General features: G+C 39.2%; 2 protein-coding genes across 3 annotated transcripts in view; one reads left to right on the top strand and one right to left on the bottom strand.

The window, feature by feature from the left end:
* Positions 1-203: 203 nt before the first annotated feature.
* Positions 204-4243, top strand: ccdc28b (coiled-coil domain containing 28B). Its single transcript, XM_087779799.1, has 6 exons — positions 204-365; positions 1618-1915; positions 1973-2142; positions 2206-2360; positions 3268-3290; positions 3393-4243. The coding sequence occupies exons 2-6, from the start codon at positions 1674-1676 to the stop codon at positions 3445-3447; spliced, it is 645 nt and encodes a 214-aa protein (XP_087635925.1). The 5' UTR covers positions 204-365; positions 1618-1673; the 3' UTR covers positions 3448-4243.
* Positions 4244-5085: 842 nt separating this feature from the next.
* The window catches only part of togaram1 (TOG array regulator of axonemal microtubules 1), a 16606-nt gene continuing 508 nt past the window's right edge, over positions 5086-21183 (bottom strand). The window contains exons 2-23 of one of the 2 annotated variants that reach the window (XM_087780189.1): positions 18796-19946; positions 16994-17054; positions 15862-15981; positions 15543-15794; positions 14737-14939; positions 14421-14656; positions 14171-14271; positions 12969-13103; positions 12837-12902; positions 11865-12016; positions 11647-11800; positions 11380-11592; positions 10178-10295; positions 9822-9927; positions 8822-9057; positions 8602-8760; positions 7673-7799; positions 7504-7610; positions 7189-7372; positions 6740-6959; positions 6577-6663; positions 5086-5994 (exon numbers count right to left, since the gene is read on the bottom strand). In XM_087780189.1, coding sequence (XP_087636315.1) covers positions 5741-5994; positions 6577-6663; positions 6740-6959; positions 7189-7372; positions 7504-7610; positions 7673-7799; positions 8602-8760; positions 8822-9057; positions 9822-9927; positions 10178-10295; positions 11380-11592; positions 11647-11800; positions 11865-12016; positions 12837-12902; positions 12969-13103; positions 14171-14271; positions 14421-14656; positions 14737-14939; positions 15543-15794; positions 15862-15981; positions 16994-17054; positions 18796-19818 — 4314 coding nt within the window. In that variant the 5' untranslated portion in view covers positions 19819-19946 and the 3' untranslated portion in view covers positions 5086-5740. Of the gene's footprint in view, positions 5995-6576; positions 6664-6739; positions 6960-7188; positions 7373-7503; positions 7611-7672; positions 7800-8601; positions 8761-8821; positions 9058-9821; positions 9928-10177; positions 10296-11379; positions 11593-11646; positions 11801-11864; positions 12017-12836; positions 13104-14170; positions 14272-14420; positions 14657-14736; positions 14940-15542; positions 15795-15861; positions 15982-16993; positions 17055-18795; positions 19947-21183 lie in introns of both variants that reach the window. The other variant, XM_087780188.1, reaches the window with a different exon arrangement.

Genomic DNA, 21183 nt, shown 5'->3' with positions numbered 1-21183 from the left:
CTTCATAAATCTAAAGGTAGAAATGTATCGTGTATTTTATTTAGCGGAAATTTAACAAAATGTTACTTCTTAAGAGCTAACACGTATATTTCAACAATCAATGATTGCACTGATAGCGAAATTAAGAATATCCTTCCAGACAATACTCAGGGCGAAGTCAACCCGCGTATGCACTGTCGCTTTAAGGATAACACTGCGCATCTCCGCCGCGCTTTATTCCTCTGTTGTCATCAAAAAGGAGGATATTTCACGTAAAATACATCTTTATTTCAATCCCTATCCTTCAATCTGCTGGTAATACACCCTCCTAAACATCCAGTGTAGGAAGATGTTCAGGTTCCAGCCATTTAAACGTAGCTGAGACGGTAAGTATCAATTGTTTCTCCATGTTTTTGTCTTATTTATTGCAGGCGATCTGCAAACGGGTTTCATTGTATGTATCGTTAAAGTTACATCGACAGTAAAAAGACAAATAACAAGTGTAATGTCCCTTCGTGGTCAAAGAGGCCATCTTTGGATGAAGCCGTCGCAGGATCGACAGTAATGGGATCATGTCCATCACTTTAAAGCTGCTCTTCTAACAGCAACCACAATAAAACACCACCTTGTTCGCTTTAAAACTTAAGATACGTTTTATATCCATTATTCAACAACTGGCTGATGGTTCCAGCTCCAGTTTCTTTGCTGCGGCGTAAACAGATCGATTATTTTTTATCTGTATCGATCATTTATTTTCTAAAAGTATAACACAACATCTGACACAAACATTCTACGAAACCCCTTGCGTTTTCTTTGCACCTTTTGTAGGTCAAAATAAATACTATTTTAAGCATAAATCTTGTTATCTACACACACACACACACACACATAAAACAATATTGACCATTAACTTGTTTTAAAAATGAAATTGCATTGCATTTTCCTGTATTAATGTCGACCCATTTTTCTTACATTACTATTTTATTTTGTATTTATTATTGTATGAACTTATATAACTTTGTTGAGTACTTTATTTAGGACTTTTTTCTTTTCTTTTTGAGATTATATTTCGAAAAATAAGTTTATTTTTATATCTGATTTCTTTTTTTTCAATTCCAATTTATTTCTTTGCTTTCAAATAATTGTTATGTTTTATTATAGGTATTTGACGGTTTACATCTCAATAAAGAGTGTGTAAAATAAATCTGACTTCTAATTTACAAATAACTATTTTCACTGCCTTTGCCTGTTTTTGTGTTGCAATTAAACCTGCCGCCGCTAGATGGCAACATTCATTATGTATAATCGCAATCTCGCGGGATTGACAAGTTTTGACTGAGAACGAGAGGATACACTAGACTCCAGCAGCTTTCAAAGCCGATATTTGGACATAATTTGGTTTCAAAACAAACGAGAGCAGTTACGACTTCATCAAGAGTCATGTGGTCTGTAAATTCTGCAACAGCAAAGTCAGGTACTTGAACAATAAAACGTATATGTCCTTGTTCATACAGTATTGCGACATATCGTATTGTTGTCCCTGTATCATGATATGTAACTTATCACCACATTCTTGTCAATACACATGCGTAAGAATGAGAAACCAACGCTTCTAAAACTGGTGATGATCATCCTCAGGGTCCTGCTCATTCAACCCTGGCCGCGGACCTTCACTTGTGTGTGACCAGAACTGCATGATGGAGGACAAACGCAAGAAGCGTAGCCCCAAGGTCTCCCTCCCTCAGCCACCGCCTCCGCCCATCAACCCCCGCAAGCTCCCTGCCATCCCCGCCAGTAAGAGCGCCACCTTCTCGCTCGGTCTACCGCAGCCCCCCTCGCCTAAAAACAGGGGGAAGTACAAGCGATCCATCGGCGCTCCGGGACATCCCAAGGAAGTGTTCGCTGCTGTCGTCGTCGCTCCACCAAAGATCACCAGGTGTGTGAGGGGATGTTGAGTAAAGTAATGTCAACTAAGACACTGTACGTCTCACAGGCCACACAAGGAGAAGCCAAAGGCGCCTCAGCCGGCAGGACCCAGTAAGGTGGTCCAGTCATCCCCCCTGCAGCACTCCTTCCTCACAGACGTGTCCGATGTGAGAGAGATGGAGGGAGGGCTCCTGAACCTCCTCAACGACTTCCACTCGGGGAAACTACAAGCTTTCGGTGAGACAAGATTCAAGTGTTCAAATGTCCCTGCAGGATTTACGTCTGTCTCTGTTGGTCCAGGGAAGGTTTGCTCCTTCGAGCAGCTGGAGCATGTGAGGGAGATGCAGGAGAAGCTGGCGCGACTTCACTTCAGCCTGGACAGTCACGTTGAGGAGCTTTCTGAGGACCAGAGGAAGTGTGCGTCGGACCACAACCTGGAGCACCTGCTTTGCAACGTGAGCCTCCTTGTACTTACTCAATGGAGAGATTCTGAACGCTCATGACGCTGTGGGTTTTCACATCCATCTTTATTTTAAGGGGTGCAAGAAAATACAGATGGACATTTTTCTTTACAGTATTTTTTTTTATATATAATTTTTTTTATAATATATATTATAGCTGTCCAATCATTGTTCATTTTTATTGTATTTCTTTCATGATTTATATTTTACGGAGCCAATAAGAGAAGAGACAAAATATTTTTTTTGTGGAGTTAAAAAAACGTGCGATAAAGAATAAATAAATAAGGGATGCCGCAATATTTCAATAAAGCGTGTAATAATAAATTGTGTAAAATTAAATAATTCGATTTTTTTTAATTACATCCAACAAATAATCACAGAAATATCCTGCCACTAGATGGCAGCACTTATTACGTTCTCCGCAGCAAAAGGAACCATGAAATCCTGTGAGATCCCATTGGTCACTGAGGATGAGAGGATACAGTAGACTCCTGAAGATGATATTTGGACATATTTTGGTTTCAAAGCAAATGTGGTCTGTAAATTCTGCAACAGCAGAGTCAAGTCTTCGGGTAAAACTACAAAATATATCCTTTTTACAACAGTATATATCATATCATTGGCCTCGTTTCTTGTTATGTATCGTATCGTTAGGTTCTTGCCAAAAATACACTCCTATTGTTTAGTGGTGTAAGAGTGTTAATTATTTAGATAGAATTAAATGGAGCTTTTAGAACTCTCATTATTCACGAGGGGCTAGAAATAGTCGTGTGATTGACGCAGAATCGGATATTTTTTCTTCTGCCAAGAGAGTTGGATTCACACATCCATCACTGCAATTAGCGCATTGTCCCTGTGACTTCTATTTTTAACTCAAATGTGTTTCTGTTTCCTCCCACAGCTGGAGGAGCTCAGCACATCCATGTATCCTTTTCAAACACATCCACTCGATTCAAAACCATCAACCCACCCCCCATCAACCCTGATTGTTACCTGACTTGAGCCTTAACCCCCGCGTGTGTCCAGACAAAAGCTCCACTTGGCCGAAAATCAGGATCTGCCCAAGACGTCCGGTCCCTGATGAGGCAGCGAGACTTGAAGATGTGCAAACTCATCTCCTTACCATGGTTTCCATGGCGATGATCCTGCTGCCTTAGAGACGAACGAGAATAGAGACACAAATGTCAGCACAGGTTAACGCAGCTCAGTCCTACTTCTGAGTACAAGGTTACTCTAAGATTAAAATACACACAGAAGGTGAAGTAGAGCTAATGGACTTGTTTTACCATCTTACAAATGTAGTTATTTATTCTTTTTTTTTAGTTGTGGCTTTATGTGATACCAAAGCCTGTGAACAATATTGCTTTTCGCAACACTTAAGGGGTTAAAACAGCAACTTTATCTAGATGCTAAATATGCAAATTGATCTGTAATATCGTAAAACATTCGAGGCCAGCATTGAATCAAAGCACAGTTCATGTTTTTGTTCGGGAGAATGAAGTAACACTTAGATGAAGCTCACCGAACCATCTGACCTAAATCTGTTCCCATGATTTTGCAAAGTGGCAGCTATGATCCTAGTTTACAAAGTGAAAACTGCTTTTATATTTTAAAAAAATGGCTCTTCAGACCAAACATTTGTATTCCATCTCAAAGCCTTCATTCAGAAAAGGAATGCCGTTTTTTTGGTAAACGCTTCACACTGTTTTGCTACCTCTTTTTTATTTAATTTTTTTTATTTATGTGCTTCTGTTTAACATTTAAATGCATGTTGTTAGAATCCATTATAACAAAAACATTTCAGTTTGACTGTCATGGAAACCTTTGTAAATCTTGTCACATGTAAAATTGCATCAATAAAGGCAGATTTGATTAAATATTTTGATAAAGTATCCATAAAAAGAAAGAAAACAACATGTGTTGTGACTGTATAGATTCTATATGTTGCATGAAATACAAATATATTTCTTGATATACAAACGTAGCTTTAGCCGTTAGCTTAAGCGCTTTCTACAGCTAACAGCTATATTTCTTTAAAGAACTATCAACAAGCACAATTGCAGACGACTACTAAATAACAAATATATATCCCGTATTATTTGATTTACACTGTAAATAAACGGCTTTTTTTTTAACAAAAATTGAGAAAGAAAAACGTAATTTGATCCGGTAAGCTAGCTGTTAAACTAAACTACTAACCTTAGGTCGCTAGTAGCCACCATTCATTGTATAGATAGATAGAACTTTATTGATCCCTGTGGAGGAAATTGTTTGAATTAAATTAATTTAAACTATGACGTCAAACTATAATTTCTATTCATTCTTTTTTTTTGGAAACTTACATTTAAAATCAGTGTAATTAGGTTGTGACGTCTTCCTGACGCGCCGGTGACTCATCCTGTGCGTCGCGTAAACGCATATTAATTGATTTCCCTTTAAACATGGTTTTAATTTGATATATTTTTTGATAAGGAGTATGAATAAAGGAATGAAGGAACATACAATTATTGTCAGGATTTAAAAATAATAATTAAAAGCGATATGTATACAATTTCTTTGAACGTTTTAATTTTGCCTTTAATATTAATCCAAATAAGATCATTTTAATAAAAGTGTTTTTTGTATTTACTTGGAATCCTGTGTTGATGTCAATTATTATTTGAAACATAGTTTTGAAGAATACACACGAGTAGAGAAATAAACAGTTTATTTTTTTCATATATTTATATCAATATATCTTTTAGGAGATTAGACCTATATAATTTAACAATCAAGAGTTAAAAGGCTACGTAAAGACTGGCACCATAAATGAGACACGATGACAATCCAGACATACACACATGATTAAAACATCCTTCTGGTTTTTTTTCACCATGCAAGAAAAAAATAATCTATAGATTAATGACAAACTGTTTCATCACATTGCAAACATTTACATATGAAGCAAATACTGTGCAAATACACACTGCAGCCGTACAATCATTTGTTGATCTCTAGTCACAATTCTTCAACTGCATAAAACATTTGAAAAATATCACGTTACATTTGATAAAACCACGAAATATACACTTTTTGTTAGCTCTATGTCTCTTAGTTTTGTGCATTTCACATTACATTCTGCAAAAGTGTCTGATTTGTCTACAGTACATGTTTGGGTCATGATGATGTCAAAGTGCAAAGAGAGCAGGCGTGTGTGTCCTGATGTGTGTACCAGAGGAAATATATCGCTGAGATAAGATTAAAAAGCTCCTAATCTTTTAAGGACCGGATGATTTGAAAAGTGCAGGCACGATAAGAAATGTCGAACATCTCCGTCTTCAAGTAATAAGTCGGCGTCCGCCCCATCGCGGGGGGTGGGGGGGGGGGGGGGGGGTTCAGGAGAAGCTCCTAAGGAGGTCGTTTAAGCTCTTGTGGACGTTCAAGGGCTGGGAGGCGCCACACTCGGCCAGGCCGGGCCCCATCTGGGCGTGGAGGGCTTGGCACAGGTTGGTGATGGCGACGCGAACGCTGCCGCCGCGGCCGTGGACGGTGCCGCTGTGGGAGGAGGAGCCTAGGAGGTACCAGAGGAGAGGAAGGACTTTCTGCTCCACCATTTGTGGCTTGTTCGGATAGAGTTTGGGAACCAACTCTGAAGATAGACACAGGTTATTAGTGAGTAGGACGTCACTTTTTCACTCTTTCCACCTCTGTTTTATAATATCCTTATTACATTTATTGATTTAGACGATTTATTACTTTTCTTTTCAATAAAAATAATTCAGGATTCAAACTATTTTAACGTACTTTTTGCATTATTTTTTCATATTTGATTTATATAGACATACTTATATTCGTGTAATCATGTACCTCACTATCATTCGCTGAATCTCATCGTTCTTTTCCATAATATTTCCTTTTAACATTTAATAATCTACAAAAAAAACAAATATTTTTCTTATTTAATGACAGACATTGTCAGTAGATGATGTGGCGATACAGGGAATTTTATTTCGCACCAAGATTTGTTGTTAATAAACGTAAGAAGGACATAAAAATGATGTCTTCATATGGAAATATAAATGATAGTTTAATGCGTTAGGGTTGATATTTATCTGTCTTCCACTTCCTCATTAATCCATGAATCTGATTGGTCGTTTATCTTCAACATTCTCGGTCCAACAATGTCTCAAATCTTTCCTCACTAACTTGTGAAATTTGAAAGGCATTTTACCTGCAACCTTTTCAATGAGCTCCACTTTTGCTTTTCCACCTGCAAAGCGAGCTTTGGTGCAGAAGGGCTGGAGGAGGAAGATGTTGTCTGAGGACAGAACAACCAAGTCAAATCCACTGGATTGAAACTGAAAAGGTAAAAAAAAAAACGAGTGTAAACGTACCGGTGTGTGAAATGAGTGCATTGATGGCTGCGACTGCAGCCGAGTAGATGGCGTTGTTTTTAGAGTTCAGGTGATTGTCCACGATGGCTGGAACCAGGAAGTTGAGCACTTGAGACAAGTTGTCCTTCAACAGGAGGATGATTTTAGGGAGCGACTCAAGGGCGCAGAGGTTGACTTTGCTGTTGGACTCTTGTAGTCTCCCTTTGAAGGCATCAAAGACCTGGAGGAAGATTATTTAACAATCAAATCCTTTGTTACTTTTGTAAGTAAGTAAGTAAGTAATATTTATTTATATAGCGCTTTTCTAGACCAGGGTCACAAAGCGCTTAAACAATCAAAACAATACTAAAAAAAGTATATACTTTAAAGATCAAGATAATACTGAGAACAACACAGGAGTTCCAGAAAATCAAGGAAAAGCCTGAACAAAAAGAAACTCCATCACGTACCGGGAAGATACTGTTGATGACCACGTTGGGGTTGTGTTTGCAGTCCGCCACCAGCTGGTCAATGCCCTTGATCCGCTCCCTGAAGTCTTTAGAACTCAGCTGACCAGAGATCTGCGAGATGTATTCGGTCTTGTCTGCGATGCTCCTGATCTCCTTCCTGCAGGTGTAGTTCCTGTGAGACTCCCTGTGGGCGACACGTCACATTTCAATATCCAAAACTAACTATATATAGTAAGCACCTGAACGCACCACCACAGCATCCGAAAAATGAAGTTATTTTTGAAAATAATAGAGTGATTGCAAGCATTAACTCACCGGTTGACGGGCTCTCTAGTGAGCGACGACGCCCTCACTGTTCCACTTCGTGGATTAGACCGCCTGCCTCTCGCCGACTGCGTGTTCTGAGGTATCTCAGTGAGACCCTGAAATAAATTTAAAGTCAGGCGACGATGGTGATGACGACCAGACTTTTTAAACACTCCACCTTCGTCTGGAGGGCGAAGACGGTGTCTCTGACAGTCGCCAGCTCTTTGGCGGGAATGTATTTTTCCAGGATCTTGTCAAAGTCGGGGTGATACGACAGGAAAAGGAGCATCCTACGCCCGTAGTACCTGTGTTTAATAAAGCATTAAACTTCTGATTTATAAAATGAATCAACAATAAAAAATATAGTAATGCTTTTCTTGCCTCCTGCATTAAACCAAAATAAAATTGAAAACACACTAATTATGTCTCATCCACTTTACTTAAAAACACACTTTACATTAAGTACAAACATACACTAGCTTTCCTCATCATCATTAACATCTGTGATTGCTAGCTTAGCTTAAACATGTGGGGGGGGGGCGGGTCCCCAAATATAATTCAATATAAAAATAAGCGAGAAAAGCGAGTGTTGATCGACGGCCACTTTCTAACCTTAACAGCCGCCATCTTAGATAACGCTTCGACTAGAGCTAAGCTAAACAGAAGCTACGTCACTGGCGACGCGTTTTCAGAGCCGATACCAGCGCAAATGTCACGAGAAAACACTCATTTTACCACAAAACAACAGAACAACAATAATAACACAATGAAACACAACTTGTTTCAATTGGCGTAAATGTGCTGTCAAGTGTTGGCGATAGAGTTCCAACGGCTGAATGGAATCAGCGTTAAAAAGTAGTAGAAGAAGAAGCTCTCGAGTCATTTCCAGTAAGTGTGTAGCAGCAGTGTTTGATTTGAGACAGTACTACCATGTCAACATTTGTGCACCGTCTTACAGTGTACTGTAAAGCAGTGCACTTAGATTCGAGACACAGCATGAGATATTAATAGGTCATCAGCGTATATATTTATTTTGAGACATCAACCTTTGACTTGGCAGGCCTTGAACTCAACATGCGCTCTAATAACTGATGTCAAGGCACGAACCTGGCCTCCTGTGTTGAGTCCTGAGCCAGCTTAGCAACCGCAGGAAGGATCTTGTCGGAGAGGTCTTTGCCCCCGGACAGAAGACGAGCTGCTCCCACCTTCTCCACGAGAGCGTCCAGATGCTGGGCGGTGCATCTCCTGACCACAGCATTAAGGTCACTGAAGACGGAGATCGAAAATGAGACTCGGAATGATGGGTGTAAGGAAGTAGAGCACTGACCTGAGCCCCCCGAAGATGAGAGCGTTGATGCAGCGGGTGGGCTTGCAGTGCTGCGTCAGGCAATCCAGCGCCGCGTCCACGTCCTGGCGAATGAAGGTGTTGCACTCGATGGTTTTGTGCAGCAACGCTTTCACCATTCCCTCCAGCTCCTGGTCCATGGTCTTCTGCAGGTGCTTGAAGAAATCCCCCGTTGTACACACGGCCATCCTGGACACCCCCGAGCGCAGGTTCTTCACCTGAATCCACAGATGAAATTGATTAAAAATTGAAAGGCTTCAACTGCCTTTCAAATATAAATGATACCTGTCCATGTATGGAAGTCGATCAGTGTCATCAGAAAATGTAATTTAAAATTTAAAATTTGATCAAACGGTAAATTTCTTTTGTTAAAGCATTTTATTTATTTTTTTAAATAATTGAATTCAATTATTTTTATTTTGAATGCATTTGTATATTGAAAAGTAAATACTTATATATTTCTATAATAAACATTTTAAGAAATTATATTTTCAAACTTTTCTTTAACATATAGTTTAATATTTCTAGTTCCCATAATACAAAAATACATTTTCTAAATGCAATATTTTTTAGTTCCTAGGCTTTTCAAATGATTATAAAAATGTTTGTATAATAGTGTCACCATAGTAGATCGGTACTACAATTTTGTAATGAATTAAAAAGGGTAAAAATAAAAAAATACTGCATTTAGAAAATGTATTTTTCTATTATCAGCATTAGAATATCAAAATAATGTAAAAAAAAAAATTTAATTAAATTTGAAAATATTCAATGTTGTTTACTGAATTATTAATACAAACTAAAATAAATTCAACCTTTTAAATAAAATAAAAAATTCAATTCAATCATTAAAAGAAAAAGGAAAAAAAAATGTAAGCTTAACCATTCAACATTATGATGGCACTGATATACTTTATTAATTCTGGAACACTGATGTTTAATTTCCCGATAAGCGTTCGAGTGAGACAGGAAACCAGGTTACCTCTTGAATTATTGCCAGACAGACGTCATGAAGTCTCCCTTGAAGTTTGTCTGAGTGAAACTGGGCCAAAGATCTCAGCGTCGTCAGCCCTTCGATCTTCTTCTCCCTTTAAAACATGAATAAATCAGGACTAATACAACTTTCGCATGGAAAAGCCTGTCGAAAACACATCATATAACTCCTGTTACATCACATCTCTTAAGTGAACATAATGTTCCGAGCAGAACCTTAAGCGTCTCCCTGTGTGTCGAGTGTGTTGAATAATAATTCTGGAATCAACTGCAGTAACTGAGGGCAAACCTCCCGATGACAACCTGCGACGCGAGTGTTTCAGAATTCACGACGACGTCTCTCACCAGTCGTCGGAGTTCAGCAGGTTCAAGCTCAGTGTGAGGGCCTGCTCGGGTTTGGATAACGGACCCGGTTCAGCCGATCCGTTCTTCTTCGGGTTTGACGCCACGGCAGAAAACTCATCTGCGCATAAAATACAAAAATATCAGTGTGTGTGTGGGTGGAGAAGCACTTGGTGGGCTCAACAGAATAATGGAAAGGTTCAAATATAATTAACCAAAACAAACAAAAATAAGCATCACATGGATCACAGCAAACTTGAGGCCCAGGGTCCAAATCTGGCCCACCCAATAATTCATGTGGTCCACTGGATGGTCGGATAAAAATCAAAGTAGGTTAAAGTTTATGTGGGCGACTTATAAATATTCCAGTGATAAGGTAAAAAACAGAGATAAAGATAAAGAGAGATAAAGAGATAAATGAAAAGTTGATGTTGAAGGAAACAGGTACCTAAAGTTCAATTCAAAACTATTATATATTTTTTAAATTTTAGAATAACTCAACAATCAAAACCATAGTGACATCTAGTGGCGTTTCATAATGAAGGCACTGTATCAAGAGGCGTCATCAATGATTTTAAGGCTTTTAAGAATCTGATTTAATACTTTTTAATGCTTCATTTCAGATTCATGAATTTTAATGCCATTTAAGATTTTTAAGCATCCACAAGAACCTTTGTATTACATACCAAGTACGGATAATTATCAGAATTTTAGCTCCTTTTGCTAATTGTAAAGGGGCAATAGACTGAAAACTAAAACATGTCCACTATTAATTAAATATAAAATTTCTATTTAAAAAAAACATAAGAAGTTACCCACCATAATTATTTTCGCATTTTTTCTTAAATTTAATACAATTACATCAAATTTCAAAAAAATACATACAGTATTCAACAATTAAAAAGGTTTACTTATAGAAATTGTAAGGTTGGATTTTAATGGTCTTCTGTTCTTTTCCACCTCCTTCACAGATTTTAGTTTATTAGGGTTTGAAATGTTTTATTTATAGCCAGGAAATGCAAGGTTTTCAGCTGGAGTCAAATATGAACACAAAGCCATAGTTCAGTGTTTTCATTTTCATGTAGATTTTGCCCAAATTAAATAAAAAAATACTATTTTCAAGGCATTTATAATGTTAATTCCAAGTCAGGTGTGACATGAATCCCACATCGATCATAGATAACTGTCTTGAATCATCCACTGACCAGAGCTCTGAGACACTGTAGGTTGGGTCCTGTTTAAGCTGGGTGGTCTCCGAACACGGGTCCTGTTCTGTGGGTTGGGTAGAAGTGTGGGGGGGCTGGGTTGGTGTGGGGGCGTGAAGCACTTTTCAAGTGGACTGACGGGGCTGGCGGGGCTCAGGGGAGACACTCGAGTCGGTTCTTTTCTGCTCGGCAAGCTGTCGTCCAGATGCAGGTCTGGACAGAACGACAGATGTTGATCCCGACTTTCAGTTCAGGGTGTTTATGTACCTGTCGCCATGAACCGGTCTTCGTCGGTTGGCGAGTCCGACAGCATTTGTCTCACACGGCGAATCTTCTCTCGTGTCAGATCGGTTTGACCCAACTTTTCTTCGGTCCGCTCGAGAGTCGGCCTCCTCTCCCGGCTCGCCCTCCTCCCTCGCTCCTGCGGCACAAACGTACCCGGTTGGCGTCCGAACCAGCGAACGAGAGGAGCAGGTACGACTCACCTTTCCCTCGTCGGAGCGCGGGACGTCCTCGCTGTCTCGGAGGCCGCTGGGTAGATCGCTGACCCCGGTGAGGTGTTTGGATACTGGATCCACCTGCTCAGGTGACAGGGCCAGACCTGAGTGACTGGAAGAAAGGGCGACACCAAACATGCCTGGAAGACACACAACATGGTAAACACATCAGTTTAGAGCACGGATCTCAAGTTCAATTTAACCGAAGTTAAGGTGCAACTGTGGAAAGAACACTTTGGTAAAACACTGTTTGAAAAAAAAGAAAGTAACAAAATAAAGCTAATTATGATCAAATTATTATTTAATTGTATTTTTTTTCAAGAAATCTTACTTCCCTTTAACCTTTAAGAGGAAAAAAATACTTACAAAAGTGTTAAAAGCAAGGGAGAAACAAAAACTCTATATATAATCTAGTAATTAATAAAATAAATAAAAACGAACAAATGAAAAAAATACAAAAATGATTTAGATAAATAAAGAATCCAAAATTTTAAAAGATTAAAAATTAAAGAGATTTTAACAATCATACTTCCTGTTATTTAAAGTTTGGTAAATATACATTTTGTTAGTCTGAGGGGAAAGAAAATACTTATAAAAGTGTTAAAAGCAAGAGAGAAACAAAAACTCCATATATAATCTAGGAGTTAATTAAATAAATAAAAACAAAAAAAAATACAAAGATTATTTAGATAAATAAAGAATCCAAAATTTTAAAAGATTAAAAATTAAAGAGATTTCAACAATCATACCTTCTGTTATTTAAAGTTTGGTAAATATACATTTTGTTAGTCTGTGACTTACGTTGTTAAAATGAAAGAGCTATAAGGAAAATGAGCGTTAATGCTGCACTCTTCTATCCTATTCTATTCTGAACTGACTTTTGGTTCATTGTGCCGTTTACTCACAACGTTCTGAAGACCACCCACCCCACCTTTAACCCCAGAACATTTCCCCACTGACCTCTTCCAAATACTCCATCAGGCACGTCAGAAGATGGTGAGTTCCGGCTGCTTTGGCTTTGAGTCCCTGAAGAAAGCGAACAGAGACTGAGCACCATTGATGGATCCGTCACTTCAGTCGACCTGTTCCAACCTCTCAGAGTCCTGAAGGGTTCCACTAAGGCAGGTTTGACCGGCGGAGGTGACGGCGTCTGTTTTGTCATCCCGTTGGTGACCCACTGTCCAACCACACCAGCCTCAGGCGACAGCTCGTTCCTCTGGGACAACCCTGTGGACAAGCGGTGGGAAATTACATTTTGCCAGGGGCCACTGTTGTGTGGTGGCTGTTTTGAGGGGCCGTTGTAAGTACCATTTCGGTCCGGGCACTTCCTACTTGATGACATCACACTCCTTAAACATGGATGTCTTTTTAAAAACTTTTTTATGAGTGAACGAAACTTCAACAGAGCTATTAAATTACAGTTTTTACAAACATTGAACATGTATTTTAGCAAAAAGACACGTGTCTTTCACCCAAACTGAATGTGTCCGGGCTACAAGTGACGACGATTCTGATTGGCTGAACCGTTTTCCCATTTCATTTATTAAACCTTCGGGTTATTAATACATTTCAACAGTTTTCATTTCATAATTAGACCATATATTTATTTGGAAAGCCCTCTTAGTCACCTGAATGTTTATTATTGTATTGTATGGTTAAAAGTGTGTTATTTTAGTCAAAAACGGTTCAGCCAATCGACGGCGCCGTCACATGTAGCCCGGAAATATTCTGCAGGGGTGTCACGTGTGTCGTCAGACCAGTGAGTGACAGACGGACGAATGCTTGGAAAATGATCCGATAACATACATTTTTAATGTGTGGTTCAAAGTGTCCTCAAATTGCTCAGCTTTGATTTCATAGAATACTTTTTTTTTTTAAAGAGATAGTTGCATTTTTTAACATCATTACGTAGGAAGTGCCCGGACCCAGATGGTACTTACACTGTCAAGCGATAAATATAATAAATAAATAAAATTATAAAAATCAAGCTTAATAAGTAGAAAATTATTTTGTATCTAATAAATATAGCTTGTTTAAAAGCACTTTTTCTTTACTTTTTCATGTTCACTTAAATCTTTTTTTACTCTTTAAAAAAGCAAATCCTAAAACAAAAACCCTCTTCATATTGAGAAACTAGTAATAAATAATAATATCATAATGTTAGTTTCTCCATGACCTTTGACCTCATGAGGGCCACTTAAATACAGTCAAAGGGCCGCACTTCGCCAAGTTCTACTGTGGACAGTGTGATTGTTACTTCAAATGCATGAACAGAAGCTGCGTGAGGAACACACCAGGCAGGCTGCTGAAGTCCATCGACACACAGGATCTCAGGTTGGCAGAAGGCACTCTTGCGAGGTGGGGCTTCGTTCTGATGGAGGCGGAGCTTCTGGGGCTGTGGAGACATTTGAAGAGCACTTTAAATCACAGCTATTTTGGAGTTTATGTCAACTGTATGTACTTAAAGCATGTTGGAAAACACATGAAAATCTCAATGCTGAGTTTACTGAGAGGAGGTGAGACAAAGAGGGAACCGTAACACACCTGGTTTTGATGCCATTCAAGCTGGAGCTCACCCCCGAGCTCAGACTGGAGAGCCCGCTCTCACTGGTGGAGCTGGTGAGCATCTGAGACGCGTGCAGAGGAGACTCCACGCTGGAGTCCAACCTCACAGCCGAGTCGGGGCTGTCCGGGTCCAACTCCAGGTCGGAGCCGCCGTGGCTGACTTTGGCCCTCTTCTTCGCGGCGCTGTTGTGCAGCGAGCGCAGAGAGTTCATCATCTTGAAAGAGGAAAAAAATCGAATAAATACTATTTACTTATTTATTTTTTGTTTTATGAGTATTAAGATTAGGGGCTCGCCTCCTGCATGTCCAGACAATCCTCCTCTTCGGGCTGGAGGTCGCGCATTTGCTGCTTCCGCTCGTGACTTCCTGCTGAGTTATGAGTGGAGGTCTGCTCCGACGAAGGCATCCCAGGTGAGACAGGGAGGGGGGGTCTGCTGCTCTTCAACGCCCGTCGTAATGATGGACTCGTGAGCGAGGCGTGGATCGTCCTGGGAGAACCTTTGCAAAAATAAACGAACAATGAAAATTCTTTTAAAGGTGAAAAGTATTATTTGCTCTTTACTAACCCCTAATGCAGACATGGACAAAGCGTGGCCCGATGAGGTCAGTATTTTAACATACAACTTTCTTAGGTCCTTTGTTCACATTGTTTTTTATTTGTAAAAATAATATGAGTAAATATATAGATCATATTTTTTCCAAGTCATTTTCTTTCAGTCTTTTTTAAAGAAATTAATTTTTATTAGCATGTTTAGATACATTTTACATTAATCTTTGTACATTTTTTCTAACTTTTCTTTTGAATTTTCTATCATATTTCAGCTCTTTACTCCTCTCTTTTGGCCACTCGTTACAGTCACAGTATTTAATGTGGCCCCTTAAGAGAATTTAATTCCCATCCCTGCCTTAATGGGTTGTGGAGGGTGGGAGTCAAACAAATCCCAAATTTTGACAACTATATTTTTAACCATTTTGCAAAAACAAATCATTTTTCAAAAAAATGTTTTAATTAAAAAAAAGACATTCAAGTCTTTTGACCCTAATTTATCTCCATACTAACACTGGTGGCAATTATGTATTGGAGAATTTCCACTGCATTACCTCGTGCAGGGTCTCTCCAGGGGCTGGGGTCCCGTGGGCTCGGACTGGCATCTTTCTTGTTGGGCCACGTGTTGGACATGGAAAGAGACGAGTCGACGTAGCGGCGAGAGAGCGTCGGCGTGAAGCTGCCTCCCGGCAGAGCCGCCAGAGGGTATGAAGGCAACAGGAAAGAGCTGGACGTCGTGGAGTGAGAGGGAAGAGAGAAGGTCCGCTCGACGCTGGGGTTCCTCGAAAGCAAGCGTCCTTTGGTAGCTGTGGAGACATTAGTCAATAGGAAACCACCGTTTTTATTATCTGATCATGATCGCGGTCATCTTACTGTTATCAGTGAAGCTTATGGTGTTCAGGACTTCGGCGTCCAGGTTAAGACTTCCACTTCTTCTGAGGTGAGCTGGCGACTCCTTTCTGCGAGAAGATTGGCTCTTCTGCTCAGTACAACCTGATAGTATAATGAAAAAGGAAATTAAAGACAATATTGCATATGATCATATAAGATATATAAGATAATGTATAGCATATATATTTTTGAATGGAACGTTTCTCAAGATCAGATAAGAAACAGAGATTTTGATTGTCAACAGTTAAACAGAGAATAAGAATAAGAGTAAAACTGGTGTTGAATGAAATCACAGGTAAGAAGGCTCTTAAGAAGGAGCGCTAAGATACAAGTGTTTCCCAGATGGATTCTTAACTACATTTCTTAGAAGAACCTTAAGATAAAGAGGCTTTGTAAAAAGCTCTTAGTGGGCTTTGGCACCAGCTTCATAAAGTGGAACCTATCAGTTTTTAATGACATCTATGAAATGCCAAAGGGCTGTTGATGTTTTTGTATATATTGTTAGAAAGCCAATATGTTTTATTTGGTTTATTGGATTGGAAACTATGTCTACTACAGTCATACTTGCTTAGGTTTTTCCAAATATTTCACTTCTAGATGCATCACTAAAGGAGGGACATTACAAGCAGTTTGGAGGTATTTGTTTGTTTTTAAGTGTCTTTTTGGAGGAAGAAAATGGAGCCCCATTAGCTACCTAGAAAAGACACATTTCTGCCTATAACTCCAAAAAGATATAGGTTACTGTGAAGATAATCCTAACCATTAGTCAACATGAGTGTAAATTTCTTGAGAAAAGTCTTATTTTACCACAAAACAACACAACAACAATTACTAACACAACTTAACAACATGTTTCAATTGTAGCTTTAAAAGTAGTAGAACAAGAAGCCGTTGAGTAATTTCCTGTAAGTGTGTAGCGACAACGTTTGATTTGAGACAGTACTACCCTGTTGAAAATGTGCGTACTGGGCAAGTACGTCAAGTAAAGAACTTGAAGTGCACGATTTAAGACACAGTTTATGCCCCTGTGAGTGATTGAGTTCGATCAATGGCACCTAATGCGGCCCCTTTAAAAATCTAATGCTTATTAAGAAGATGAGATGCTGACACTCACTGAAACTTGGTATGTACATCTCTGGACTCCTGGAAAGTGGAGGCACGTCGCCACTGGCCGCCTTGAAAAAGAAAAGACACACAATAAAAACCCTGAACATTCATGAACACAACTCCTTGTTATTCCATCCACTGTCCCGAACAAAAGGATGAGGTAGAAACTTGGCCCTCACAAAAGAAGCCGGTCTCTTGTGCGCAAACAACCTTGGACGCGTGTTCCTTTCAGCCAGGATTACACTCCAGCTTTTGCTATAATCATAGTCAGATTTTGAGGTACATCTACGTCCGTCTGTTGTTCCTCGATGACACTCGAGGTGATTGCGATCGACAAAAGAGCAGCACGGCAGTCTTGTTTACCACACATTAGCACGAGAGTCAGTGCGAGCTGACACCCATGTTTGGGGCCCCGGCGCCCTAATGGGTTGCTTAACAACCAGATGGAGAAGCCCAGGTAAATATCAGTGCCTGTGAATACATGTGATACCTCCTGGAACATCTAGATGTCATGATTCAGTGCTGATCTTGTGTCATTATTTGGTCTGCGCGAGGAAACATCTGCTGGAAGGTGTCGCTGAATTCCTCCCGCCTCTCGACTGCTCGCTATACCATGACTATATTTAGGTCCCTGCATCCAACCCCCGAATCTATCGGGAGTGGTGCTTCTCAGTGTGAGTCATCTTGTTCACCCGTAGGGCTAAAGAGAAGTGGAGGTGGGGGTGTATATAGATTCTAAACATGTTATATATACAGGATTTAAATATTTCTCTCTGTAGTCAATAAGATAAATATAATTGTTTTACCATTTTGATGACTAAATTTAACCACCAATGAACCTTTTTTTTTAAATAATTTTCCACATTTAATTGAAAAAGATATCTTGTGATTTAATGTAGCTCCAGGTAAAACACAATATTTAACAGGCTGAACTTTACAGATTATTATTTATTATTAATCTTTGAAAGATTATAAAGTTATGGCCAAAAACAATCAGTGTTGACTAACTATTAGATTTGCACTAGGGTATTGCAATATAATGTGTATCACAATACAATATATTGTGAGTGTAGTATTGTCCGAGTACTTGATTCTTGCAAATTATGGCCTAACGTCAGCTTTAAAAGCTCCTGGAGTCCACTGCATCCTCTCATGCTCAGACACCGCCAGGATTTCGCAGGATTTTATTGCTCCCTTTTCATCTAGTGGCCGGAAGTTGAATTGCAACACAAGAACAAATGCTGTAAATATTTATTAAATAATAATGATTTTATTTTATAAACACTTTTTTTGAAAATTAAACAATAAAAGAACTTTGATAAAAATAAATAATTATTTGAAAGGCAAAATAAAAATGGAAATGTTATCAGTGCTATTAAATATCGATATTGTATCAAAAATATTGCGATAACTATAGAAAACACCAGTTTTACAGTACAATAATAAACAGAAATAGCTGAATGTTACTTAAAGAAAAAGTAGCCAAATATTTTCTATATTAGAAGAACGCGAATTTACTCCTAAGAGGAAACTGCTTAACTTTGCTTCAATTTGGTGAAGACAAATGTAACTTGAACAGGAAGAAGCTTAATATTTCCTGAACAGGAAGTTGCCCGGACATTTTGACCCTGGCACACTGGCCTTTATGGTTCATCAATGACTTTTAAAATATCAGTACTGTTTTGTCTACATTGTTGCAGTGTTGAATACTAGCTTAGACATTCAAGTTTTAACTAATAATGTACGTGAGGCAACAGATAAATGCATCCATCATTCTCACTTGAAGTACCAGCAACAGTTCAGACCCACCTGCTCCGAGGACCTTCCATTGGGGTGACCGGTTTGCCAGTCGTTTTCCGCCGAGAAGCTTGGAATATCCCAGGGAAGCTTGTTCTTTCCCTTCGCTGCGCTGACGATCCTCCTTTTGGAGGGAAGGTCACCCGTGGACGACCCTAACCTGCCATAGCTGTGCAACGAGTCGTAGTCAGGCTCGGTCCTACAACTCCTAGCGCTGCTGACCCTTCCTCCGTTCATCACCCAGTCCAGATCCGGTCCAGAACACGGGGAGCCCCTTTGTCCCGGCTTGGACACCACCAGCCCGTACACCACGATCCCATCCGCGTTGAGTCTTGGCAGGACGTGCCTCGCTCGCCTGGCTTGCACGGCGGCCATGAGACCTTCCGCCTCCTCGTTGAGCTCCACCATGTCCACGGCTTTCATCAGCGGCTGCTTCTTCCCGGCGTCGAGGCAATGATCCAGGACGGCGAAGAGTTCCAGGGCGGCGTGGCGGACCTTCCGCTTGCTGTCCGCCAGTAACGGTGCGACTTCAAAACACAGTTTGAGAACGTCGAAGTCCGTCCTGGGGTGGGTGAGCATGGACGCGATGATGATGTTGAGGACGTCTTCCCTCACCCTGGAACTCTTGTGCTTCAAGCTGCTCAAGATCAGATCTAATACTTGTTGCCGGGGAACGGATTTCATGACCTGCCTGAAGACACGCATATATTCGATCCTCATGATGGAGTGAGCGGCACCGAGAGTCTTCAGGGCCACGGAGATAATATGCCGGAGGTACCGTTCCACGCTGGAGTCCAGCTTCTGAATAAGCAGGTTTAAGACTTGGAGCGAACCGTACAACACTTTGAAATTGATGTCATCCAGGAGAGGGGGAAGGAAGTGGATCAACTCCTCCACGCTGCTCGGCGCCACGGACTTCATGTCCACCTCAGAGAGGACGCTTTTCAGTTCCTCCACCCCATTGATCCGGTTCTGGTAGCTTCTCTGGTCCAGGAGCCGCTCGTGTAACTCCTGAGAGATCAATCCGAGAATCATAGTTGAGTCGAAGAGATCAATGTGGTCAGAGCCCAGAACATGAAGAGTCAATCCGTGACAGGAAGTGATTTCCCCCCTTTCTTCTGTTTTCTTTCATCCTGAAGACCAGGCGACGAGGAACTTCCCTCCTGTGAAAGGAATTATAAATTCAAAACAAGCAGAAATGAGGAAGATAAAAGCAGTAATTTAATGTAATTTACCGACTTTTTGCCCTCAAAGGAATTGGAAATAGTAGAAAACATGTTAGATTGTGAGCATCTGTGAGCAGTTGAAGAACTCGTTTAATTTTTGCCATTTTTCTAATCATGTATTATTTTGTATTTAAATGACAGCATACAAAAGTTATGATGGAGAAAAATATATTATATAAGTGGCAAATTGTCAAATTTGTTTTTGAAGAATTAAATACCAATTTATTATGCAATGCAACCTTTTTTATTTTCCATATTCTTGAACAGTAAGTCGTCAACAAGTCATTTAACATCTGATATTTTGAGTTTACAATATAGTTTTAAGTATTCATTCCATGTTGAGGTTGATGTTTTTGGCACTAGTATGAATCTTGTGCACAAATTAATTATTTGTGCACCATATAGTTTCAATAAGACAGTGCCATGGATCTGTATTTCTTATAATATAATAATTAATTAATGATAATAATATCAGATGTTACAAGTGCATTAACCATCATAGAGATTCAGATCAAAATAAGGAACCAACATCAAATAAGGGTCAGATGTAAAAAAGATGTAAAAAAACAAAACAGTTATTTTAGACAAGATTCAGTTTTTATACATTATGCCATATATATGAAAACCATATGGTTACTCTACCTTTTGTACATTCTAAATACAAAGTTGTTTATTGTAAAAAATATATATATGTATAATTAGCCTCACTTTAAAATCTGAACCTTTTCTTTATTTTTATACAAAATAATGACTATATAAGAAACATAAACTTTTATTGCCACTGTTGTAAAAAACAAAATAGTATTTTTTTTTGTGGTAAAAGTACAGAATAAAAGAATTAAACAAGTTAATTAACCAAAATGAATACAAGTAATAATAATAATTATAATAATATGAGTATTTCTTGTCCCTCAAGAAAAAATGGGAAGAATTAATCAGATGTATTTATTCATCCTTAACCAAGATATACATAAAAAGATTCTACTATTATCTTACATTAATTGCAAATACAATTTAAAAGGGATTTTCTCCATTCTATTATTCTGTGTTTTTGTTCCAGTATAAGTGGCCTTTTAGGAAATTAAAATGTAATATTTTCCCAAAATAAACATCCATCTTTGTCGTTCGTTTACAAAAACAATTCAAAAGCGGTCTCAGTAATATGTGATAATAT

The sequence above is a fragment of the Callionymus lyra genome, chromosome 18, assembly GCF_982586985.1.
Source record: "Callionymus lyra chromosome 18, fCalLyr1.hap1.1, whole genome shotgun sequence".
Taxonomy (NCBI): Eukaryota; Metazoa; Chordata; class Actinopteri; order Syngnathiformes; family Callionymidae; genus Callionymus; species Callionymus lyra.
The sequence above is the reverse complement of the archived record's forward strand: the minus strand, read 5'-3'. Positions and strand labels throughout refer to the sequence as shown.